A 27,590-nucleotide genomic window follows, 5' to 3' on the forward strand; every position below is an offset into this window, starting at 1 on the left:
TCTCACCTGGAAGGAGGAAAACTAATAGCAATTTTGGAAGGGAAACCAAAACTCACATCAGCTCATTTTATACACAGTCTCTCCACAGGTCACGGGTAAAACCAAATCATTCAGAACGGTGGAAGGCAACATTTGTTTAAAAATTACAACTCAACATGCAAATGCAATGCACAATACAGAGTCAAGAAATGCTATAATGTTTTAAATATATATATATATCGGTAATAATAATAATAATACATCTATTTTATAATAAAATAATAATAGTAATAATAATAGTAATAATGTGATTGGCTGGCAACCATTTCAGGGTGTACCCCACCAACCACCATTTATTTGTTTGTTTGTTTAAGCACTTTATATCTGTCATCTCTACATGGCTTTGCCTATGTGAATAGTATTATTTCCTATAATAGATATTTGAAGTCCTGATTTCAATGTTGTTATTTTTAGTCACATTTTCTGAATGTTGTTGCTTCCCCGTTGTGGAGTCTCCTGCCAATCGCTCCGATCCAAATTGTTAGAAGGTATCTCTGATATGGATCCAGTTCGTTTGGTTTATCCAAATGGCAAAGATTTTCTTCTGGACTCTTTTAATAGAGAAAAAGCTTGATTAATCTGCTCCACCGGGATTATTTATCCAACCTACATTTAGTTCCACAAGTATAGACTTGTATATTTAGCACACAGCATTAACTTTATGTAAATATGCTCAGGCTCTTGCTAGATTTCTAAAAAGCATCATTGACTTGAACTGACTGTTAAAATTTGTATTAAAGTAATCCCAAAAAAGTATGAAAATAGAATATGAAATGAAATCCTTGCTGGAGCTTCATTTACAGTTCATTGCTGGCAAACACAATTTTGACCTAATTGTCTTATTAACGCCACATAGTGTGCACTGTCAAAATAGCATCGCCTATTTATAATATCCAGATAGATTTAGAATGACAGACGAGAACTAGAGAATACTCACACCATAAATGAGCCAGTTTACATACGTATGTTCTGCATGCACATGGCCTACAAGGTGGCACTGCACAGCAGGGTGCTTCAGCCGTAAAATTCATCTACATACGAGCGCACACGCAACTCCACGTACATGTACAGTACACACACCTCAAGATGAGATTTCTACATTTGCAACGAGGCCATTGTTGCACTTCTCACGTCGAATATTCCTCAGTGGCTCAGCGAGGTGGTTACAAGCTCACACTCGCACAGGCAGATGCAAAGCGAAAGAATTAAAAGGGCTTGCAGCGTTGGAGCGTTTCGCACATGTTTCTCAGACAGCAAGCCACACGCGGAAAGCGCTTGGAGAACTACACGACTTGCCCACCTCCATCAAAGTGGGACACAGAAAACTCTGCAAAGGGTTAGCGAGGAATGAGTAAAACATCTAAGACAACTGTTGTTAGAGAAGTAAACACACCACTACAGATTCAAAATATGTGAGTTGCTTACATTGCAATATATTTAAGTCGATTACAATCACCTTCGGCAAGGTGGAAGGAACTCAACATTTATTGAAATAAATGGAATCTGAAATTTATTTTAGTACTGATCCGCCATGGCATCTGTCGTTCTTCAAATAAGACACACATCATCTTTGCATTCAAACAGCAGCGGCTGTCTGTCAAGCCACACAAACGATTCAATGCATTTTCTTTAGTGACGTACTGATCTCATAACATAAATAGTATATAGCATTTATTGGGTAGGGGAAAAGTTTCCATCCTCATTATTATTGCTTCCATCTTCCCGCTGCTTCATTATCTTGTGATCCACTTATTCCCCGTCACCCTGCCCATCATTCTATCCATCTCTGGCGGCATTCTCGTCCTCACCGTGTCCTAGAGTGTCAAGTCACTCTGAGGGTAAGGCAGTAAGAGCTGAACAATTCAATGTCTTTGGCCTGCCAGACGCTCTTTGATGGAGCTGAAGTTATTGATTAAGCTGTCTGAGAGCTCCGGCCTTCCAAGCCCCGGACACTAGCTCTACCTTCATTTTTTCTTTCGCTCTCTAATTTGCTCGTTTGCTTATAAAACAAGCAGATTGTAGTCTGCCAAATACAATATGTTCCCCATTGTGTTTGCCTTAAGTGTCTTTTGGCCATAATTTGTCATCTGAATTACAAGATTTTTAGTGCTGCAAGTCTGTCGCTTGTCCAAAAGTGGTAGGAGTCATCATTTTGGGGGACATTTTGGGGATAATTGTCCAATTATGAACGGGATACAATGCTTACCCTCCTGCAACCTTAGCGACTATAAATTCTCATTAGAACACTTGCCTAAAAACGTTTCCACACTTTAGAGTTTTTTTTTTTTAATTGCTCCTCCAGTAGATTCTACTTCAGCACAAGTTCAGATTTGCTGGGTTGAAGTAAGTGGGTTGAAGTGTCATTTTCAATGGGTTGAGACACCTAATTAGATTAGAGTGCATTTTATATGAACTCTATGTTGGTAGTTAATGTCTTGAGACCAACAGTAAAGGGCTGGCTAAATGGCCAATTCAAATTTAAAGACAGCATGAAATGGAAAGTGGGCATTACTTGCCAATCACCTGAGAAAGAGTGCAACAGAGGTAAACAAAATATTTATTTTTTTCATAATTCTGTTCAATTTATTTACTTTGATCATGTCAAAATCACTTCCTGGGGGAAACATGTCAAATTACTGCATTGGTAGTAGCCTTTTGCACAGTTTCGTAAATGTTGTCTGCATTTCTACTACGAGCATCTCAGTCACTTTAAATGTGCTCTTATGAAATTTATATGTTGATATATGGACCAAACATTACTGCCGGGCATGCACTGTCAAAGTGCTGTTGGTTAACAAATGCTGACTCAGCAGTTGCGGATGCATCGAGAGAGGAAGTAAAGGTCCTTTTAGTATATTTATCTATCCATCTATCAGGGACTGATGTGTTGCTAATACACATTCAGGCAATTTACTGGCTTTTTTTGTTGTCTCTTCTTATTTGGGCTTGATCGAGATTTTGCAACAATTCACATTACACTATACTTTGCTGTACACATTATATCATCTCTTCAAGTATCTATAAAAGCCTTTGCATTTTAAATGGTAGTGGCATTTTAATGCACTTGGTCAGCTTCAGAAAATTACTTCCTGGCATTAAAAGTCAAATTGGATACAGGAACAATTTCGCTTTTAAATCTGCTCCATCTGCCATATCAAGCATCCCAGGGAACCCGCTGCTGTTCTGAGTGGACACTGACTGTGTTGTCTTAATTCTCCAGCCTGCCTAATGCCTTACTTATGGAAACTCAGCACGAATAAGCCCAGTATGACACCGGTGAACTTTTGAGCTGTTGGAAAAGGTTCACAAAGTTTCCCTGCAGGATTCTTTTCTAAAATGTTTCAAGTTAGCGTAGATGTTGGTGTACAGCAAAAACAGTGGCAAGGACTTGAACTCAACTGCATAATCTAACCAGCAGTGACTGTCATTTGAAGATGGATTTGTATAAGAGAGAGCAAGAGAGAGCATGAGAGCGCATGAGAGCGCATGAGAGAGCATGAGAGAGCGAAAGAGAGAGGAATTAAATTTATAAGTCATACAAGAGGTTATGGGGAAAGGTAGTGGTTAGAAGCAAGAATTTGTGAGCAGCAGTATGGTTACATGCCAAGATTGATGACAGAGAAGTACGGAGTAGGTCAGAAGGAGGTGCGTTGCGTTGTTTCTTAATAAATCAGAGCCTATGACATCGTTCCGGATCATGGTACTGCATGAGTGGCAACAAATTATGTTAGAACAGCACGGGACATGTATGAAAGCTGGAGGACAGTAGTGAGGTATGCCTCTGATATGACTGGAAGAATTTAAGGTTGATGTGGGACGCATCAGGGATCAACTCTGAGCCCCTTCCGGTTTGCAATAGTGATGGCTCGATTGACAGATGAGGTTAGACTGGGAACCCAGTGAACCGTGATGCTTGCAGCTGACAATGTGTTCTGCAGTGAGAGAATGGAGCAGGTGAGGGAGCATTCGAAAAGGAGATGGGGATGAAATTAATGCAGAAGATGGTCATAAACGGAAAAGGATGACTCACTCTGACGACCTCCGACAAGAAAAAGAGAAAGGGCTGAAAGTCAGCTGTCATGACGGCATACACTGAACAACTCAAGGTATGTTGACGTGGAATCAACTGTTCTGATTAGAAAAGGTCACTTGCAAGCATCATTAAAACAGATACAATTGACATATTTGTCTTCATGTTTGAACTTGGCCAAAAATATCAACAATAGGTTTCAATGTAATCAACAAAAAATAATGTTTTGATGCTGCACTACACATAAGTAGCTATAGCGGGTTCTTTGAGGTCATCATGTTGTGCTGCGTATAAATAAAGGCTACACATATTTAGTTGCGGTTTGCTGATACATTTCAAAGTAGCTAGATTTGTTGCTTGTCACTTTTCAGAATTCATTCGTGCTGGTCCGTAAATCTCCTGAAAGGATGAATGATGGTTGAAGCAAATGAAGGGAAGGAAAGAGAAAAGAAGGCAAAGAAGAGATCACGTTCGGATAACAGATGACAAGTATTAAAAGAATAAGGTATTATTGCGATAATTTATTACAAACCAGGGGATGTACGTTTAATCTAAGCCATCTCTGAACCTGTCGTGCACATGTTCCTGGAAATATAGCCTGCCTAAAAAGCAGATTACTTCAAAGTATTTTCTGTCAAACTTGCTGTAGCGTTTAGATATTTCAGCCCTCAAAAGTATTGGTAGTTCATTTGGTTGTCATAAAAAAAATAATAATAAAATAAAAAAAAAAATAAAAAAAACACTGGTGAGCGACATTCTAAAAGACCTTTTCTTTGCCACAACTCCTTGAAAAGTCCAATGTTTCCTTCTTTTCAAAGGGTTTAGACTATTTTATGCTTTTAATCATCAGAAAGATCTTTTTTTTTTCTCCCCTCATCACACCTGACGACCATGACTCATAATAACATAATGAATTATTCTTCCTTTATCGAGTCATCAAATACAGTTACAACAAGAGAAAGATTTTCCTTGCCATTTTTTTCCCCCTCCTTAGGCCACAGGCATTGAGCAACTGAAGCAGCATTGGCTTCCCATCAGCATCTACCACTGTGCTGATTGTCTGCTATTCACTGGATAAAGCCTCTCCACGATGGCTCGTTGAAATCTGCGGGATGCCAATAATACCCTCAGGTCATTTGATACAAATCCTATGAGAAGAGTCTGCGTATAGGACAACTCACTCCAGTTCAGCAACTCTTGACATGAATGAGGAAAACGTACAGTGATGAGATTAATCCGGTATCATTTTTTCATTGAATTTTTATTGATTGAATTAATGGACCAGGCAGCTTTTCTTTACACCCAACTGTGTTGGAAGATTAAACATAAAGCCTCTCTAGGAAGCATTAATCTTGGGTGGAATCTTGAATGATGGAAATAGGTGGTCACAATGACACGAGAACCAAATGGGTGACATAACGATCTCTGTCACCACTGACAAAAACATGTAGAAATATTGTCACTTTCATTTTTATCTTTTTTTTTCAGAAAACATGAAAATCGGAACCAATAAATGACTATTTTTGTGAACGATTCCCGGTTAAAAATGAATGTCTTTAACTTAAAACTATTTTATCAAATGTTAAAGCTGAAAATCATTTCTGTCAAAATATAACTTGGGCCATTAGTTTGAAAGTGACCAAATGTAGAAATTGTGTGTTTTCAAAATCCTTGTGGTAAAAGTTGCACCTAAATTGTCATGCCCAAATGTAAATAAACCAATAGAGATTAAATAATCTTCAAACATGATCACAGTGTAAGCAGGCAGATCGGCTGCACTCTGTCAATGCTAGTCGGATATCTTCAAAGACGTCGAGTAGACACACAGCCGTCTACCGGCAAATTAAGAAAAACACACACGGATGTGTGCACGCTTAAATAAGGAAAACATCATCATGCCTGCAGCAACAAACGGGTTTAATGCTAAAGTCAAGTAATCTACGATATCCAAACCAAGAGGGAAAATAGCCATTTCAGGCCAAACTAAACAGTGCATAATGATTAATGGTAAATATTTATTTATTAATATTTCCTTCCACGTTGACAATCATTATACTTCCAATTCAATGCTGTTGTGTACAATAATCGATTAGCAAAGTGTGGGCTGCATGCAGGTTGTTTCAAGTGTTCAGTAACTGATCTGAGCTATTTCGAGGTAGCTGCAAATGGAAACAAACACAAGTGGATAAATTTGACTTGGGTCACTTACATTTTGGTAGATTGAATAGATGCATTACTGATCCAGAGGGACATTGGTCAACCTGCATTGTTAATCCAGAAAACCCTGCACATATGGGGTTTTAGCCTTCCAATGTTTACAGAGGCCAAATGCTCGGTGCAAACGCGGCTCTGTGAACCCGACCGCTGTGTGAAGTGTTTTGACTCACGCACCAGCGGCCACTTCTTGATCACGTCATGAGTGTTAGCGATACATTGATGTTACAGCTTGTGAAAAGGCCGAGGGGGTGACATCATAACCAGTGGTGCGTGACTACATGCAGCTGATGTGTAAAGATACTGAGGACTAATCATCATGACCCCTGTGCATGATCGGCAATTGCAAAGGTCACTCCCGATTAGCTCATATATCAGAGGCTGGAGAGGACGGAGTATAGGGATGAGGGAGCTATTGGATATGAATATGAACAGTTGTCCTCTGAGTCACAGATCAGCTGGACAGAGGTGTTGGTCTCTTGAGATGTGGGGTTGTTAGAGAAAAAATAGGATGGGCAGGTCTCCTCATATGCTGGATGTGGGTTTGAATTTTGGTCTGGCAGCCAGTCCAGGGTTTAAGGAGCCGCGAGTATGGAAAATGGATGAAACCTGCATTTGTGCTTTTGTTGCTTCTAGGCATGATTCATTAACAATCAATTACACATAATTCTTAATGATTCATTAATTGTAATGCGCATCCGGAGTTAATCAATATTTCTGGTGTGCATCCCACATTGTAGTCCAGACGTTTAAGTCTAAATTAATTCATCAATTTTTGATGGTTAGCAATTATGCTAATCGTGTGGAATGAGATAAACCTAACATTGGTATCCACATGTCTTTACTGCGTCTTATAGCATTGCTGCATTTCTCGCGCCTGCAATTATGTCGGGTAAAAAGACACAATGGCTGGCTAAGTGACTGCAAATGTCTCAATAAAACAAGACAGGAATTTTCAGTTGCATTTGGCATGTGCATTGATTTCCATTAGTCTGCTTCCGCAATTTAATTGAGAAATGCACATTTTCTACCCTGCCATCTAAGCTAATTATGCTGTATTAGCACAGTAAAGTCATATTTGATGTAAATAATTGAAAATATTGACCAACAAAAGCCTAGCTTATCCCTAGTTGGAATATTTAAAGGGATTAGATAATAACAAGCCTGGTTGAAAAGCCCGTGTTGATTTTTATATGTATTCTATTTTATCCATCTCATCCTCTTTAATTAGTCATCATCAATGTGGAGATTTTTCAATAGGTCGAAATTTGACTGATTGGTGGCTGAATGTTTTTGTTACGGCCTTGGCCGGAATTTGTATTGTGTTGTTAGTTGGATGATTTTTGTTTTCTGCTAATTGCAGATAAACACAAGGCGCAACTGACAACAGAGATATCCAATGCATTAAGAAAACCACAGTTCTAATTAACAAGATAGCTAATCAAGTTGAATCATAACTAACTTTTGATTAACAGATCAGTCAGGCAGAGCAGATTGAGTTGATATCAAATTGGCTGCCAAAACAGACTTTCCAAATTGCCTCCCAGGTGAGAGTCTGGATCCCCCCCATAGAAGTGATTCATATATCACCCTGGCCCTATGTAAGGAACATGCTGTATCTCGGCTGCCTTTACAGAGTCCTGTTCCTAGAAATAGAAAAGCTGTGGTGTGCTAACAGGGTGACGCCAAAGCTTTTACCATCGGAGATGTTTAACAGGGAAAAAAAAAGCCTCGTTTCTCTGGCGAGCGGTTCAGGATCGCTATGAAGTGAGGAGGTGAGGGGAAAAAAGTGAGTTCCTTTGATGATGTGTGTTTAACATCAGCATGCTGTGACTTTGAAAGTAGTGAGCAAGTTTGACCAACGGAGCAAGTGAAAGGAACATGACAACTACCAAGTAAAACCCGGGTGTGAGGGGAGGGGGACATTTTTTTTGAAGTTTCCGAATGTTATGCTTGTACAAATGCCCGGCAAATGTTCACACAAACAGGAATGGAAGCACCATAGGAGGTCTAACAAATAGTATCTAAATGTTGGTGTTTAAAGACACTTTAAAGAACAGATATTTGAACACAACACATTGCAGCAACTTAATATAGGTGAAACTCGTCATTTTTTAAACGATTGCATTACACTGCCACCCGGTGGCCAAGTCTGGCCTAACGCTACTACGGCGTTGTGTTTCACCATTTTGGAAAGTTAATGTGTATGGAATATTCCATGTTTAGTGGAATTAACTGTTTTTCATGTGAAATATTTTTTAATATTTTGTCAGAGGATGTGTTTGAGCAAAAATATTACTTTTTCTTGGTTAGAGGTTATGGTTAACGAGAGCAGCTTTACTCCTGTGGCTTGCATGAGCAAATAAACATGCAAATAAAATCTTCCCCCTTTAAAGTGGCAGTGGTGAGAGAGAAAAAGCACAGTTGTGTTTTTGCGATCTGTTTTTTTTAAAGTTCAACTTGACATTTTCATATTGATCAAAGCAAGATAAAATATTATTTCTAAAATGTCAAACGACTATTGAGTCAAACTCAACTCGTAATTTAAGTCATAAACTGTCACCAATCTCAATAGCTTTTCGCTTTGTGCTAGGGTAAAAAAAGATAGTGAAGCAAATAAAAATTGTATGACGGAACGTTGACATGAACATATGGTATGACATGTTCGAGGTCATAAGTGAGCTGAAGCTTAGCCTACTTGACTTTGGGATAGAGGCTTCCCCAGACGAACAGGTCACTAGCCAATCACAGGGCACATATGGAAAACCAACTTTTCACACTTGAATTCACACCAGCGGGCATTTTAGAGACTTCAATGAACCTAACAAGCATATTTTTAGAACGTGGTGGAAGTATGGCGGTGAACTTAAGAGAAAACCTCAGCAAGCACATGAGAAAAATGCAAACTTGACAGTTTATATTGCATAGAGGTCCTACTCAAGTCCCTTGGAGTACGTACCCGCCCAAAAAAAGAAAACCAAAAGTTTAGAGACATTTGGAATAGATGCTTGTTCTATTTTTAATCATCTTGAGCAGTTACGTACAAGTGGAGAAATCATAAATGTGCAAATAACGTGAGAATAAAATGAAATGATGCGACTGCGGCAGAACATATCATATTGTGACTTAATTATATGGCAAGACTGCACACGTGCTAATCTAATGAGTGATATATATATAATTCAGCAGTACTGCAGAGTAGTTATTAGGGAATAATTACATCTTCCCAAAGATGAGCTTGTTGGTGTGCCGAGTCACCGTTGACAGATGATTTTTCACACCGATCTCCTCGTCCCATTTTGTGACCGTAAATCCCAGGTAAAAAAATGTCCACGCTCTAATTAATCACAACTTCCAATCAAAACGTATTAGTGAGGACAGCAGACATAAAAGCAAATCAATGGGACCGACACAAATCCAATTGCCTGTACGTAACACTAAAATGAATACTCCGACATGGCCGCGACAAAGATTCCGACGCAGAACAAGCTGATAACGCGACGAAAGACATTTGCAGAAAAGGACGAAGATGAAGAGTGGGCCAAATGAGCTAAATAAAAAGGTAAAAGTTTGCGCCTATTTGGGAAAGGGAGAGGGAGGGTTTGAAGTGAGAGCGCGAGAAAGGAAGGAAGGAGGAAACGGGGCAGGAGTCGCTCAAAAGGATAAAAAACATGAGAGAAGGATCCAGAGAAAGGAAGTGCAGGGGGGGGGAGAAAAAAAAAAACATTAAATCAGACGCAAGTGGAGGAAGTCATTTAGTTAAATTTAGCCGTCGTTTAGAAATGACAGCTCAGCTCAGCACCAACTAGCAGATGCCAAGGCGTGCTTGCCGACATCCACGTGAGGAAACGAGTGGAGAGGGTAGGAAGGGAAGGATGCAGAGAGGAAAGGCGAGGAAAGGAAAGGCGACAAGTAGAAGAGAAGGCGAGGAAGCAAATGACAGAAAGGGGAAAGGACACTAGGGAGCAGGTAAGGGAAAGAGAGGAGTTGAGTGGAATGGAGAAGTAGGCAAAAAGCGGAACGTGAAGGTGAGGAAAAGAAAGGCCGACCTTAAAAGAGGAGGTAGAAAATAGGAGAGAACGAAAAGTGGAAGGAAATAAAAATGGGTGAAGAGCTGTGTGACTTCTCACCGTTGAGTCTCAGTCACTGCGGTGACGTCAGCTTTTTAACAGGATTGGTGTCAAATCTGGCCTCCCTCCTGTTTCTAGCTCAGGATGTTTATTGCGATTTGTTTTTTATGCCTTTACAATATAATTTGCTGATCGCTAGGATAAAAAGATGACTTGTCAAAGATCATAAATAATATAGTGCTATTTTTCATAAATGTATTACAAATTTGGGGTAATGTGTTTTGTTTTTTGGGTGGGTGGTGTCTGAAGTCACCACTCAATCAATCAATCAATCAATCAAATCATCAAAAGTATAAAGAGGCTTAACAATAATCTTAATAGGCAAAGGAGTGTCACCCACTGAAGCCCAAAACAAACGTAACCAGAGAAGGAAGTGTAGAAGTTTAAAACAAATTCACTCTTTGCTGTAAATGACCGTGCAGCAGATTCTGAATTAAATATTAATCGAAGTGTTAAGCTTCACAGTCACAATCTCGAAAAAAATTATGCAAAGCCTAATGTAGAGGGCAATTGGGAAACAGTTTGTTTCTCCGGTGAGCACACAGGAGGACCTCCTGTACACACTTACAAATGACAAATCACTTTTCCCCGAGAAAGAAAATGACCGGAAAGGGTATAAATACAAGAGGCCAAATTGCCTTTATTAGGAGATGTAACCTAACCACTGTTGTAATTAGGCCCAGGGCAAAGTGAGAAATCACAGCAAAGAGATGGCCATTCCATTACAGCCAAGTGTTGATGGCCATCTCATTTCGAGCAGAGCAACCAAGAGCCACATTAGCAGTTCAGGCAGACATTTTGCTGCAATGCAAACACTGTGTGACAATCCACTGGATCAAACTTTACGGGTTATGTCAATAGAACATTAAGCAGCCATTGACTTGTCATTATTTATATGAAAACACCCAACCGGTATTTGCAGCTAAGGTTGTGTCACATAAGGTTAGCGTTATCAATGCAGGAAAAAATATGTGCAGAGGATATAGATATTGTTGAGTCTATAAATGAGGCCTTTCAAGAAATAAGTTTTAGAATCAAAAGGTCACATCAAGCTGAATGGAGATAAGCTGTAATGTAGTTGCTATTTCATCACTAGCACATCTTTTATCCGTTTATGAATGTACGCAACAGATTAAAAATATTATTAAGTGTATCTACCGTATTTTCCGGACAATAAGCCGCACTTTTTTTTATAGTTTGGCCGGGGTTGCGAATTATACGCAGGAGTGACCTGTGTGAAATTATTAACACATTATTAGATAATTTCACGTTATTTGCACACTCAACCGAATTTAAGTATACAGGATTACATTATTTTCTGTTTTTGTTCTAATAGTGTATAATTTCATTTGGTAAAGATTCAAATGCGTCTTACATTTGCAATTAAAATGGAATTCAGAGGCCAAGACTAAGAATGTGATTATAAAAAAAAAAGGTTTTCATCGGATTCGTCGATTAAAAATTGACAGAATCATCAATTGATAAAATAATTGTTGGTTGCAGCCTGAGTTGATATACTGTCTTGAAAAGATTATTTTGCGTGGGTGTTAGTGCATGAAAGGTACAAAGGTGCCGAAACTCGCTTTTGTCACAAGCATCAGGCAGCAGCTAAGTCCAAGTCTTAGATAATGTCTTATTGTGTGCTTCCTCTCAACCGTTAAGAGATTAGAGGCATGTAGACACAGTCTCTTCCTCTCTCCCCATTTACCTCCAAATTTCTACTCCCACCTGTCATCCCACCTCACCCACACTCTTATCTCATTCTTTCTTTTGAATAAGGCGGCTCACTCTCTCACAACGCATACACTCAACCTCCTGCTGTTCCATATCGTTTACCAACATGTCCTTTATATTCCCCAGACATCTACTCTCTTCCTTATGCTGGAAAAACATGAAAAGTGGACATTTTAGTCTAGATAGAGCCACTACCAAAACACACACAGACGCACACATTGCATTCTCTCTCCCCAGACGGTTCATAGTCACCGGGGTGACATTTTTTATTTTGCCAGCGACATCTGACATTTAGATGGGGAGAAACTGGAGAGGACGAAATGACAGCTGAAAGTCATAATGAAATAACAACTAAGGCAAATGTAAAGAATGTGTGCGGCGAAAGGTGATTGGGAGGTGGTTGAAGACTGATTGATAGAAAGGGGGAGACAATTTTGGATGGAGAGAGAGGGGGGATAAAAAAGGATAGACATTGATGGGAGGTGGAGGACACGAGGGGAAAATGAAGAGACCGACGGAAGGTGTACATAGAGGGCAAACAGTGACAGAAGAGTTATTTCACTGCTCATATAGACATCACAATGAAAATGCCAACAAGCTAATCAAAGGACTGCAAAGAGCAGAGAGAGAGAAGGGGAGAGAGACATCGAGTGGAAGCAGGGAGGAGAATAAGCAGAAGTGAGGAGGAGGAAGTTTACGAGAGGGGAAGTACAAGGAGGGATGAAGCGCCGGACAGGGGGGGAAGAAAAGAGTTGGGAGTCATTAAGAGAGGAAGGACAACAGGGAGAAATGAATGAAAACATGAGGAGTGATGAGTCATGAAGGGAAAAGCTGTAAAAAAAAAAATATGACGGGGGAGAAAAGAGATAATCTAAAAAGTGTGAGGGGCAGAATGCGAGGGAAGTAATGTGGTGCGAAAGAGGAGAGGAAGTGTCTGCTGCTTTAAAGTGAAGAGACGGCAAAGTGCAAGGAAACATCACAATACACAGTGTGTGGGAATAACACTCGCTAGCACAATGCTGGATTGTCTGATAGTACAAAATGTACAGAGAACGCAACTGGTATGACCCACTTATGTATCGTCCATCTGATTGCTCGCTTTTAGAACAGGTTGGAGTCATATTTCTGCCTTGCTGGTTTTATATATATGTGTTTAGTCTTTCATGCTTATTGTACAAGTTTTAGTTGGTCATTCCGTGCTGTACCTATCAAGTTATGTACTTAGCAACCGTTGTCAGGAAATATCTCCATAAATAACTTTTACAGTATTTACATTCATACAGTAATTATGTGCCCGTGTGAGCACCCCTGCAAATGCATATACTCAAACATGGTAGACATTAACTATTCCAAATGTTATATCTTGCGGAAAAATCTTTACCATTAATTGTGCAATCTGGAGAAAGGTAAAATGATCAGTCGATTACTAGTTATAGTACAATGATAGTGATGAAAATATACTTTCAGCAAAGCAACAACTGGTGACTTAAAAACGCCAACACATGATCAAACATGACAACTAAATGTAGCAATGTGTTTTTCGCTCCCACCTCCTGCTGATACAATGCAGGGAGTGAAAAATTGGCCAGTAACAGTACTGCAAGAAAATGCAGGTCAGAGTGGAACAATGCATGTCGATTGATGTTCTCAAAAGTGCCAGTCAGACACTTAACAGAGCTTGAAAGGCAAAAGGCATTGCAACTAATGTTACTGAGATTCTATATAAAGCCCAACTTGTCTTCGAGAGTGCCTGTACTGAAATCACCCCCAGCGCTGGTAATTGTTTTACTTGTCATTTAATTTTTTTTTTAGCAAGTTTCTACGAGAACAAATTTCATTTCAAGCAAGCGCTCAATCAGATATGGTTTGTTGTCAAGATACTCTTTTCATTCCATGTTTTATCCTTTGTGTTTCTGATTACAGTTTTGCGCCTATCTGAAAGCAAATCACAGTGAGCATCCCATTCCAAAAACATAGGCTTTGAGGAGTGTGTGTTATTTGGCTATCACTTGTCAAACTGTAAGCAAGCATGGTTTAGATTTAATGGCCTGTAAAGAACAAAGCAACAAAGCGTTTGTGTGAGCTTGAGATTGAAGGTTGTAGTTGTGTTTTGTTTTGGTTTTGTCCAGACATTTCGTGGAACAGCCTCTTTGGCCTTTTGATATGTGGGATTAAACAACTGTCACAATATATAAAGGTGGGGACGTGCATGCATGAATCTTTTACAATTATTTTCTTTATATAACAAATTTTGAGACTGTCGCTCCCCTTCCATCTTCATCGCTTCCTGAACCACATCCCCTTTATGCTTTACTCGCTTCTCTCCCGCTCTCCATCATCTTTGACAGGGTGATAATACTCAGGCTTTAGACATCAGTGAGGCATGAAAACCCCGAAAGCTTCCATTTTAACGGATATTACTTTTTTTTTTAAGGGTTTGAAATCATTCCCCGGCACACATCTATCAATCCACGTTAAGCTTATCCTGTTCAGGGTCATGGGTGGCCTGAAGACAACTGTATCTCAGCTGACTTGGGGTGAAAGGTGAGGTACATTCTGGACTTCAGGTCACCAATAAATCATAGGGAGCGACAAACAAGCATTAACGTGCATTATCTTTTTGTTTAATTTAACATAATTTCAGGGAAACGTTAGCATAATTGTACATCTTCAAGAACACCACACGCAAGCAGGAACACTTTAACAACTATAGTATGCCAAGTCCATTTTCTTGTCCTCTGAACCCCTAAAACTCTTTGCAGTCCCTTCTTGTAAACACACAACCTTTCTCGATCGCCTCCCCAAAGTCGGCAAATCCGTCACTTAGCCACGTAGCCCAGTCTGTATCACAAGCGATTCAGTCAGCAAGCTAGTCATTCAACTTAACAACCTGTCAATCATTTTGTCAGCAAATCTGCTGAAATCCGAACAGTCAGGCAGACTCTTCCTCTTCCATGTGGGAACACACATCGTACCACAGGACCTTCTCAACAGCGCCGTAGAGATGTTTTCACAAGCTAACATCTATTAACACTAGGGGTGTAAATCGCGGGTTTTGTCACGATACGATATCATATCGATACAAAGAACTACGATACGATATTTGCCGATATCTTAAAGCCTGCTGCGATTCATTCACGATATATCGCGATATAGTGCTCTACGATCGATATTTTTTTTTTTAATAAAAAATATAGAACAATATCCTGATTTATAACAATTCATACGCAAAATCAACAAGGTACTGCAAACTCTTTATTTAGGAAATTACAAGAGTATTGTAGTATACAAAGTGCTTATTTTAACACTGAACTTTGATGTCGTGTTTTTTCTTTAAATGTGCGGCGAGATTTGTGCTCTATCTCTCACGGTCATTCCATTATCTCCTCCTTCACTTTGTGTTTGTTATTTGTTGTTGTTTTTGGTTTTGCCGTGTCCCCAATCGGTTTGAGACTGCTAGCGACCATTACCGATCATTAAAAATGGATAAAACAACACACTTGGAACGATTGCCTGTGGCGTATACATTTATATGGAGATGTACGCTCCACACACACATACGCACGTTCAGTTCACAAAACAACAAGGCTGCTAATGCATTAAAATGATCACATAACGCCTCTAACAATAAACACTTGTTTTATGCACGTGCTCCTGAGAGTGGAGTACACCATGTACACATGGGCAGATGAGTATATTTTCTTGATCATCTACAGGGAGCATCACCATCAATTTCACTGGGCTGTTCTGTACTCCCCTTTTGGTGTCGAGTCGCAAATGAAGCTCAACTTCCTCTTGCTGACATTGCTTTTGTTTGGCCAACAAACGAGTTGAGAGCAAATCTGTTGCCTACTTGCAACCAGGTATTGTACTCTATTTACTTGCAACCAGGTATTGTACTCTATTTTGCCTTGAGGGCTTCAAGACATGATTAGTCTAACTGGGTTCCTTCTACATTTTACTTTCGGCTTGTTTGTGCATACAAAAAGCAGAGAAATACACACCACTTCCACAAAGATATTTGTAAACAAACAGACAACACTCATTCAAACATATTCCATCTTGTCGCATGACATGAATACAACATGCTCAGTTACATCTTGCGTGGATGCACTCGGAGCAGAAGATGCGCATAAAGCTTTACATGGTCATAGACTCATTCATGCACTCATACACTCATGCACACACAAAAGCATTCATGCATCAAACAATCCTGTAACTATTCCCTTCCAAAACCCACACACAGATCCAAACCTGACCTCAAGCACTTCGCCTTTGAAGATCGAAGCAAACACTGACGCTTACAGACTGCTTGTCCTTTAAATGATTCATCTTCTGTCAAAGTTTCCCACTAACAACACACTTTGCAGTCCACTGACACAGATAATGTGGGAGACAGCCGCTTTAAAATACCAGACAATTCGGGTAAGTGAAGTCCAGGTCAACTAAATAAAAATCTGCATTTATTTATTTATTTATTTATTGTTATTTACTCCATTTATTTAGGCATATGATTATTATTTAAATGTATTATTATGTTATTATTTATGATATTTATACTAAGTGGTCCAAATGAGGATGTGGCAGTAGGAAGTGCTCGTCAATAACCACCAATATAGAGATGCTGAGGAACAACAAATCTCCTGCGAACCCAGAGTTTAATAATTACTGTCGCTCCGTGTATTTCCATCTGCATGTTTTACCATCTCGCTTTCTCCCTAAAATCACATTAATGGGTGAAAGTAGCTTCTGCTGCTGCTGACTCATTGCTTTGAAATGGAAATGTAACTTATTGCCTCCATATGTGGCAAGTGCAGACACGCGCACACGAGCATACACACACACACACAGCATAGGTGTGCTGAGAGTGTTTCACTCCTACACACACATGCACATACAAACACACACGATGCCCTAAAACCATGGGACTAAGTGCGGGAAAAGCTAAAATAACACTAAAGTGACATTAACAGACACATTAGCCTGCTTAATGCTGGCCCGCGAGCCAGCCATTACCCTACAGCTTACATCAAATGCCACGCTAACAAAGAGGCGAAGCAAGACGGCTAAAGCAGCAAAAGTGCAAGCACATCAGCCCTCGCCTTCAGCTGCACCGAACACTCTCGCATTCAAAGCTGCAAGATGATGCCGCTGTACATAAAATCACATACAAAATGGATCCAAAGTGTCTTTTGCCAAAGCACCAACTCCATATCAGGTCTTTGCAGGTGACCCCACACGCTCATCACTTGATCAGTAACTACCAAATGATTTTTATCTGTGTTATTTCAGCTAGCTGTCCCCAGGACAAGTCACAGGAGTGGAACGGTGTGTTAGAATGTCTGACCTCATTGACAGCTCGGGCTCTCATTTGTGTGAAAATTTCAGTACTTAGCACCTTTACACATCATGAAATGGATACACCAATGACTGCACCAGATAAGATATCCCCATACGTTCTCGGAAAGTCTTACAAGTGTGTGCAGTAGCCACAAGAACAGCTGTTATGCTCACACCCAGAATTATCTCCTTCAAGTGTTTCTGTCAGTTGTCTGTAATGCATGTGTCAAAAATGTTTTTTTTTTTTTTTTTATATTTTGTATACTTGAAATTATTTGGTGCTATTTTTCTCATTTAAAAGACATATTACACTTTTTGAGGAGTTTTTGGGGGCAGCTTGAAGGGATCGATGGTTTCTCTTTATATTTTAAGTTACAAGCGTGAGCAAGGAATAAATTAAGCTTATCACTTTATTTGATCAAATGGAAGAAATCAATCAACAAACCATCACGATTTTAGTTTATATGTCCTGAGAGTAAAAACCTGAAAGATGAAAACAATTTAGTAAGAAATCAGGAATGTGGTAGCAAAGCAGCAAGTCATTAAAAATACAACAGCAATAAAACACATTGATAATTTAGTTGAGTTATGAAAGGTTTGTGTAGTAAACAAAGTGCAAGAATACACATACTATAAAAAGTAAAAGACCGAATTATGTGTAATACAGGATGAACCTGAACATTAGAATCGTGTCGACATCAATCTATGATGCAGTTGCACTTTTATTAAACGTAATTTGTTACACTTGCACACAATGTCCTCACTCCTGATTAAATTTTTTCATACCTGAGCTGAGTCACCTGATTTTAAGTATCCTAAAACTTAGTTCAATCCAATGGAAGGCTATGGGTAGAAGCTAGATCAGACAGACAGACAGACAGACAGACAGACAGACAGACAGACATGAGCTCATTTAATTTCGGCCATCATAACAAATTTAAATAATTATTTAGAAGCATGTGTCTAAATTAAATGTATGACTCAATGCAGCTGCATAATTTATGGGGGAGTGTTCAACTCCGCTCATCTAAAAACAACACTATCGATTAATGCCGTTGTCAAGAATGCCGTTACATTTGCTAGCTTTCGATATGATTGCAACATCTTTAAACGTTTATCCTAAAGGATTTGCTCAGGCAGGTTAGCAAAACGTTTCAACATCTTGCTCCTTAGCAAGCCCCAGATGAGAGAGGAAGCTTTTGGCCATTCTGAACACCGCCCACTAGCGAGAACTGTGGCTGCGGAGCACAAACAAGCTGCTGCATTCAGTCAGCTCGAGTAAAAAGGCCGATGACATCTTGTTGAGCTATGAGTCCACGCATGACTTCGATGTGCAATCAATTCATTGCCAAAAATACAATTGTCATTTTTTCACGCCAGAATTTATTGCAGCTATCAACGCTGTATTGAGAATGATGGCGCTTGTTTATTAGAATTGGTAAAACACACCATAGCTGTTGATGTTCTGGAACAATTTGTCAAATTGAATTTGGATATTACTTTTCATGGCTATCTTGTAGCCATACGGACGAATCTTTCATTACGAACGCCAGTCGAGAGGTTCATTTCATGCTTATTTTTAGAGCTGGCTGAGTAATCCTGCGTTATGAAATAACCCTCCGCTCCCATTGCACTGAGGCGTCGACACCAAAAAGCTACGAGAGAAACAGCAACAAACTGCAGTGTCAAAGAAGCAACATTAAAAGCTCCCCGCTAGCCAATTACAACAACTTTCAGGCTCTTGATGTGTGCTTGCAATTTGCAGCTTGCTAGACATACATTTGGAGTTTTGGACCCATTTAGCAGATTTTTCATTTTGATGTTGAAGGTATGCAGACATTGCTTCGAGGCAAATTGGACTATGTACTTCCTGTCAAATTTCAGTGAAAATCCACAGGGCGTGAGCCTTTTTGTTGATGGAACCACAACAGAATCTGCTGGTTGTCATACGGCATTGATGACAAATATTAAACATTTCTACATTGGTATTAATAACAGATGCGATAAGCCCGCTTGCCGAGGCTTCGGGCCACCTCAAAGTGTTTCCCTACAAATTTGAGGTATAAATTCAGGATGGACAGGGTTATGATGTCATTATTTAATCCCAGACATTACTAGCAGACCAACACAAGATGGAAAAGTCATTTGTGATTAATCGTGTCTGCTGAGGAATACATTTTCATTTTCTCCCTCACTTTGTCTGTGGCTCTAACCCAATCTCTGTTGCCAACATTCTTGCTCTTGCTCGCTTTGTCTTCACACACACACACACACACACACACACACACACACAACCAACTCTTCCTACGTTATATTCTACTCTATGTAGGCCAAGGCTCTTTTAAAACTTCTGTCAAAGCACTCATTTGAAAGCCAGCACAAAGCAGCAATATGTCTAAGAGAGTCATTTGTCATTGGATGCTCAAAATCTCCTACATAACAATTGCAATGTTACTTTTCAAACATTTTATAAAGTACACGTATTGGGGCACCGTTATTAATTAGCCAGAAGTTAGGCTAGACATCTTGGGCATTCATTCTTCAACTTCTCAAGACCTTTTTGAAAGTTGCGTGCTTTCAACTTTTTGGCTACAATTTGGGGAGACAGCTACTGGCTCCCAGTGCATGAGATCCATAAAAGCATGCTTAGATGAGTTTGATATGGAAGAACCTGAGTGCAAGGCCCTCACTTGAGTCCAACATCACTGACGTCTGACTGTCCCAATACATTTGTTCTCATTGTGACTTCCAAAAGGGTTGTGCATGCAAAAACTGGCACAAACTGGAGAACTAATACAGAAAATGCTGAAATAACAGGTGGGGGACGTTTCTGCTTGTGTAAATATTTTAAGAGGTTGTAAGCATAAACTACCAGCTTGATTCTAATATGTGTGATTCAGAGTGTAAATGGAATTTTTTATTTGCATTTAATTCAATGATTCTTTCACATACAGTTAGAGCAGGGGTCACCAACCTTTTTGAAGTTGGGAGTTACTTCAAGGGCACCGAACAATGCAAAGGGCAACCACTTTGATAATACACTTCTGAAATAACAAAGTTACACAGTGTACCTTTAATTTTATATTTTTATTAATGATATTCTATGTGAAGACACTGAACATTAATGTTAGTGGGAAGCCTGGCATTGCATGCTCTTCACCAGTGTACTCTAAACTATTTTTAGAACTGGCCTATGGCCGACTGATGTGGTCGCTGCGGGCGACTGATGTGGTCGCCGCGGGCGACCTGGTGCCCGCGGGCACCGGGTTGGTGACCCCTGCACTAGAGAGTGCCCATCGATCACTCTTTAGGAGTCACTGTGCTTGAGTGAGTAAGGCCACAATTTTACGCCTGCTGAAGATCTGGATTAAAAAAAAAAGTCTGATTTAGCTAAAGTTCATATACGTCATAAACAACAAACTATTAAGTATTGAGAAGTATGCATATTAGTGCTTTTCCTGAACGCAGACTTAATATAATTGTTTGAAATTGAACTAATCTGGTGTGAATCTGATTTGTGTGGATATATTGTGGATAAGAAAAAAAGAACACGTGTTAAACAAGTGGGACAAGGGTAATTAGTAATAGGCAGAAGGCCCTAGCCTTCTACACGTTAAGATTTTCCAACACTTCTATTCAGGATTATTCAAGTGTTGTAATTCTAGTGCTAGTGGAAAACAGCAAAGCCAAGTGAGTTTATTCTTGTGAGAAGAATGCTCAAGGACAGACAATAATTCACTCGAAGAGATGGCCCACTCTTACCTGCGCATGAACAAGCAAGGTCTTACTTGCTTTTCTTCTACAACCAACTCATTGTTAGATTTGTTGGCTTTCAACTACCATACAAGGGAAAACTGTGGCAATGTCTAAGATCGAGATTACAATCGTGGGCCATGATGACGTAAATTGCAAAGCTTCATTAAAATGGTGTATTGTCTCAGGAAATGGCCCATTGCTGATTTTCACCTGGGCCCATTGCTGAAGTTAGCAAGTAATTAAATGCGTGCTGAAATGTTTGGATGTTACCATTAGTAAGACAGAGACAAATGAATGGATTGTTACACTGTAAAGATCACGACCACTGGTGAAGTTTTCCAACCAAAAGAGCTAATTACCAGCATATTGATACACTAGCATAAAAGTTATTTTTATTTTGACATTTAATCATTTGTTATCTGTGAATTTTAATGCCACTAGGGTTGTGAAAGTTTCTTGACTTTTCATAACATTTTAAATGACATTTCAAGACAATCAATAATTAGTTGCATCTTTGAATTTAAAGTGCATCATCCACATTTAAAGGTGGTGACCATCTGGGGTTTGCGGACACACCAAATGAATTATTGCAATCCCCCTTCTGTCTTTCCAGATGTCTGTTTGCCCTTTAATTTCCTTTAAATCCATCCCATGGTGGATAACTGTTAAATAAGTAAATGTAGCTGCTGATCTGCAGTAGAGCAGTGCAATAGGTTGACTTCCCTTTTTTTTTATTCATGTTATAATATGGAACACTAACTAATCTGATTGTGAGGCTTTGCAATGTTGAAGGGGGTAAAAACTGATCAACAGTGAGGGAAATATGTGCATCAACGTGTCAGCACAGATTGGGAGATGAATCACAGCTGAACGGATGGCAGAAGTTGCTTAATTCGTAAACGGCTTAAACGAATCAGCAACATGATCGTCAATGTGCCAATCTCTCACATTCAGTGATGTAGAATGGCTTGGCAAAGTCAAGCATTGGTGCGATCAAGACCGGTGGACACGGAGCACTTCATCAGTCCACCAGGCTTGTTCTGAGCCATTGGAGTTGTTGATGCACATGGAGGCCAAACAAGTCAGCGTATGTAACAAGCAGTAGTGGGAATTTCCATCCATTTTCTGTACCGCCCGTCCCTGCGGGGGTCGAAGCCTATCCCAATTTGGAGTGCTCAAATCAGCCTACCGTGCAGGTTTTTGGGAAGTGGGAGGAAACCGGAGTGCTCGGAGAAAACCCACGCAGGCGGGGGGAGAACATGCAAACTCCACACGGGGAGGCCCGGAGGTGGAATCGAACCCGCACCCTCTGAACTGTGAAGCGGATGTGCTCGAACTGGGAGCGTATCTTTGACCAATGTTTGATGATTTTTGATGATGTCAGCATTTTTCCTTCTCTGAATGGTTGGTCAGGCAAATGTTATTTTCTTAAATTTGAACAATTTTATTTTCATGTTTTATGTTTTTGTTAGCGTGGATAAATATTGTTTCAGAACTGTTCCAGATGCACGTAGCACAGTTGCATGCTATTATATCCCATTTTTCTATAGTAATGATGTCGCTATGATTGGACGGTGATAGTGGTGCTATTAAGCGGTAAATTAAATGTCCCCACCCCCCACTGAAGGCCCATTGCAAAATGCACAGCACAAATTGCACTGGGAACAAGCCATCCTGTTTGTAACGTCACTGAAAAGGATAAAGGAGGGGTATAGGGGCCACCCCAATACTTTTACTGATATCTCTTTTTTGGGAGGGGGGTTTGCATCCCAACAAAATTGTCAATCACAGTTCAAGTATCCGCAGTGAGACTATTAAAAGCATTTCACTTCCATATCACACACGTCAGAGTAAACGGTTAAAAATACCACATGGGCTCCCTCCGGATCAATAGGAACGTGCATAAACTGACGTTGCCCTGCCGTTCTGGGGGGACGTCGCCATAGAACATTTGCTCCTATAGTGGCAGCCTTTTTGTGACAGGTTGCTGCATGCGTCTGAGAGAAGATGAGAGTGACAGGGATGGAGCTGGCGAGGCAAAGAACAGGACAGAGAAGCCATTGACGAAAACAAGTCAGTTCCCTGCACCAAAAGGAGACCGTTAACACTTTCCTCCCACCGAGCTGCATCCATGTTGGTCACCAACTTCCCACTAGCACTACAAGCAGCGTCAACACTGCAGGCCCGCTGACACGGAGCATCCATACCCTCTGAGGGAATCTCCACCGCAACAGAGAAACTCCAGGAACACGGGAACCAACTTCCCAGATGTGTGCAAGTTGGAGTGTTGTGTGTGATTTTACAGTCAGCTGTCACCCACCGTACCCCCGGAGCAGAGGTGCACATTTGGGATAGCGGCACGGAGTGAGGGCTGAAGTCTTCAATGATTCATTTTTTAACTACTTTAACGCAATTAAGGTGACTGTGACTTCCAAGATGAGCAGTGTGTGCACACACACACACACGCGCATTTCTGTGCATGCACACGTCGTTCTTTAGGGGTGGGAAACTCGCTATGCCGAACACGCACGCACACAAGTTAGGCATAGCACGATCTCGCCCCGACTTGCGATTATTTGAGGGCACACACACAGACTTAAGAACTCACCCCCAGAGCAGGAGAAATCCCCGATGAGGAGCCCCGTCAGGAGGAGAAGTGAGAGGTTGTGTCTTAGTCGGGCCATTTTCCTCACAATCAGCCTCCTCCGCTTCTTCACCATCATTGGCATCTCCAAATCCGTCATGTTGCTGTTAAATAAATCCAAGCTGGCTGCGAGCCTTCCCCCCACCTTGCCACTCTGCTCTGCTAAAGGGAGCGGAGGGGGGTAAAAGATGACAGCCGCCCCCCCTCCTCCTTTTCTTCTTGCGTTGTTATATCTTTTCAACAAGCTAAACAAAACACTAAAACAAAAAACAACGCCAGTCGAGGATCAATCGCGGCTTGTCCAGGCGCACAAGTCCATGTTGGATGAGCGGTGTCGGGCTGGCGCAGGCAGCGCGCAGCTGGTGTGAGATGTCATAGCAGAGGAGGAGGAGGGATGGAGCGGCTCAGTGAAGGTGAGAAGACGAGAACGGAGGAGAGATATGATGCTCGCTAGGTCCTCACAGCACACTGTGCAGCAACGACTGAGAGGCAGGAGAGAGGGTGGGAGCAAGAGAGACAGAGAGAGAGAGAGAGCGAGAGACAGAGAGGGTGGGAGGAGAGAGAGGGAGAGAAAAGCCTTTAATACACAGATACATTTGAATAAAAGTAAGACTTACACAGTCAAGCAAAGTGTGTCAGAAGTTCCATGATAGGTTTTGCAAAAACTATATTTGAAACCCAAACTACTTCCAGTTTTCTCTTTCAGTGCAGGTCAGATGATCGACCAGCATGTCTGCAAAGAGACCCCTGCGGTATTTTGGTTCAGTGCAAAGGAACAAGTGAAAGAACTGCGACAATGACTAAGGGAAACATGCCAGCAAATAGTTTCGATAGGGCAGTGCTATAACGCTTTAAGCGATCGACATTTAAAGACAAACGGCGGATAACACTGACAACATACTGCAACAATACTCAGAAGCGTATATTCTTTATCCTCTCGATAAAACGGCTAATAGATAGATAGAGCTTAGTGAGGACTATCTCCATGTTTGTATTATACTGCCCCTATATGGCCGAGGTCAGAAGGAGCATTTGCTGCATTTCTATTCATTTGAGTAGAAAAATTATTTTGAGTTGCAAGCACTTCACCATCTTATTTCATAGGACTCCGTTTCAGACAAAAGCAACAAGAAGGAAGCTCACTCCAAAGGAGCTCCAAAACCAAATGAAAGTGCCATAATATGCAAGGCAGGCCAGTGACTGGCGACTGCTTGTCTTTCCTCACCTTGAACTCCATCACTCAAAATAGCAATTTAGCTGGGATCGGCTCCAGCTCATACGTTACACAAATGACGATAAGCGGTATAGAAAATGGGCGGATGGCTGGATATGCACGTTTGACACTTGAAGTCTGTTCCATTTGTAAAGGACAATTGCTTTGAGTTAGGGGTGTGATCGCTGAAAGAAATTAACTCAAATCAAGGCACCATTGAATGTAAATATGATGATCTCATCTTAATTTATTCACACATTTATTTGGTGTGAAATCTGGGTTGAACACAAAGTTATTATTCTGTTGACTGAATGCAAAAGGGTACTAACTTGCACCATCTACTGAAAGACCCGTTAATTGTTCTGCCTGTCACAATACTGGCGAAGATACCCCAAATGAAATATACATTACTTGGAGTAAATAAATGATAGTCAAACCAATTAAGTAAAATCGGAACCTTTCCCAGTGGCACACATGACTTCTCACGGCACCCTAATGTGTTGTGGCACAGTGGTTAAGAATCACTGATGTAAACTAATGCGGTCCGAAGGGCTTTTTATCGGATTGAAAATGCAACTTATGTGCCTTTTCCAGGGTCCAAAATGTATAAATGAAAACAAATAAGTACTTTCTCATGGGAAATAATGTAACGGCATAATATTACAGTACAGGCCCAAATTGTGGGCATCAAAAATATTTTGATATAATGAGAAATATTGCAAAAATGTTCCCTTTCTTACATTGTCTTAATGAGGAAAACAAAACTATCAATAGCTGAAATGATGGAAAGAGAGCAGATTAGCCAAGTAAAATTGTAACGGGGTCTCTATTGTAGGATAGCGGAAAGTAATGTGAAGATAGGGGGAAAGATACATACAGAGACAGCGTGGAAAGAAGAACACATGACAAGGGAGAGTGGGAAGAGGGATAAAAGGAAAGATGCTTCCCGTGGGAAGGAAGTGTAGAAGACGGATTGCAGGAAGCCTTCCGGAAGGAAGGAAGTGATGATCAAGATGCAATGGAAAGATAAAGTGGAAATTATTAACAGGACAGGGCCACACAATTAGGTACACCTTTAATATTAAATACATAAAGCACAATTTAAAAATCCATGATAAATTGAACCGTGATATAGTGAGGGACGAATATAGAGGAAAGTCTGAGATAAATAATACCGGCATCATCGTCACCCTCCAGTTACCACAAAAGACGTCTGCCAGGGAATTGTGTGTAATGCATTCGCACCCAAACCAGAGGCATGAGCCAATTATTGATCCATGATTCCCGGTGGTATGTGCAGAAGATCACACTAACGAGATTACAATGCTGCAAACACGACGTGGAGACTTATTAGGCCACTGAGCCGAGAGGTGGCTGCTGCAATGGCAAATGCAAATTGCGTGTCATCCCAAAGTGGTCTATTACAGTGTTTTACAGCAGGTGGCATCCAATATTCTCACCCTAAAAAAGAACAAAAAATTGCCACCAGTCAAGCGCAGGTGTCAAACTTGACTTTCAATAGATGGAAATTATGTTTCAAATTGCCTTGTTTTATCAATTAGAATGTTCCATCTTTAGGTCTTCTCATCTACTGCTGTAAGTACAGTGATCATAGTGTTGCTTTTTATGTGATTAATGTCACGCATGCTGCTGCAACATGCAAACATGATCAAAACTAATCCTTATTTACAGCTGGAGGCCTTTCAAACAGCCTGCTGGAGCTGTAGGTCTTACTTTTCGAGCTTCGGGCCTACGCACTACAGCATTTTACCATGGATTTTATTAATATTGTCTCATCACTTTGTTCCTAATCTGCCATCATATTAATCCACACTATTTGTTCCATTTGGGAACGCCCATTCTACTCTTACGAGAAGTTGACTACCTCAACATTGATTTTACAGAATGTGTGTGTGTGCATGTGTCATTTCACAGTGTGTTCCTCTGAGTCATTCAAGCATCAAGCTGGTCGCTCCCGGTGCGTCACACTGGTTTAGTCAGATACAGGATATATTTCTACAAAAAACATTTGTACATCCACTGGTAGGAGGGAGTCTATGTTGTGGCAAACAAGCAAAGAAGGAGAGAGTCAAGGAAGATGATTCAAAAAGAACAAGCAGGTCGATAGAACAATCGTAAGATGGATTCTGAAGAGCTTGTGTCTATTACTCAGTGTAGTAATGCTGCCATCCATTGGTGAGGAAGGTCAATGCAGGAGAGTAAAACGGCTGACGGGGAACACTAAATTGTTGAAATTAAAGTAATATGCATAGTTAAAATGACAAAAGATGTTCCAGCAAGAAAATAGATTCTTGAATGAAAAAATAGCTAGGCAATTTCCTTCTATACTTTGCAACCTCCCCAAAAAAGGAATCATGTGTCGAAGTTAAAAAAATAAATAAAAAATCTGAGGCATGAGATCTCAATCAATATGATACAATGTGATAAATGGAGTCGATTGTACCTGGCCGGTAAGAAGTTTTTTTTGGT

General features: G+C 40.4%; 1 protein-coding gene across 2 annotated transcripts in view; it reads right to left on the reverse strand.

Moving 5' to 3' along the window:
* Positions 1 to 27,590, reverse strand: part of LOC133152939 (CUB and sushi domain-containing protein 1-like) — a 290,934-nt gene that overhangs the window by 237,874 nt on the left and 25,470 nt on the right. For both annotated transcript variants that reach the window (XM_061276928.1, XM_061276927.1), the window contains exon 2: positions 23,852 to 24,369. In XM_061276928.1, coding sequence (XP_061132912.1) covers positions 23,852 to 23,987 — 136 coding nt within the window. In that variant the 5' untranslated portion in view covers positions 23,988 to 24,369. The remainder of the gene's footprint in view (positions 1 to 23,851; positions 24,370 to 27,590) is intronic.

The sequence above is a fragment of the Syngnathus typhle genome, linkage group LG4 (genome assembly GCF_033458585.1).
Source record: "Syngnathus typhle isolate RoL2023-S1 ecotype Sweden linkage group LG4, RoL_Styp_1.0, whole genome shotgun sequence".
In the NCBI taxonomy this organism is placed as follows: Eukaryota; Metazoa; Chordata; class Actinopteri; order Syngnathiformes; family Syngnathidae; genus Syngnathus; species Syngnathus typhle.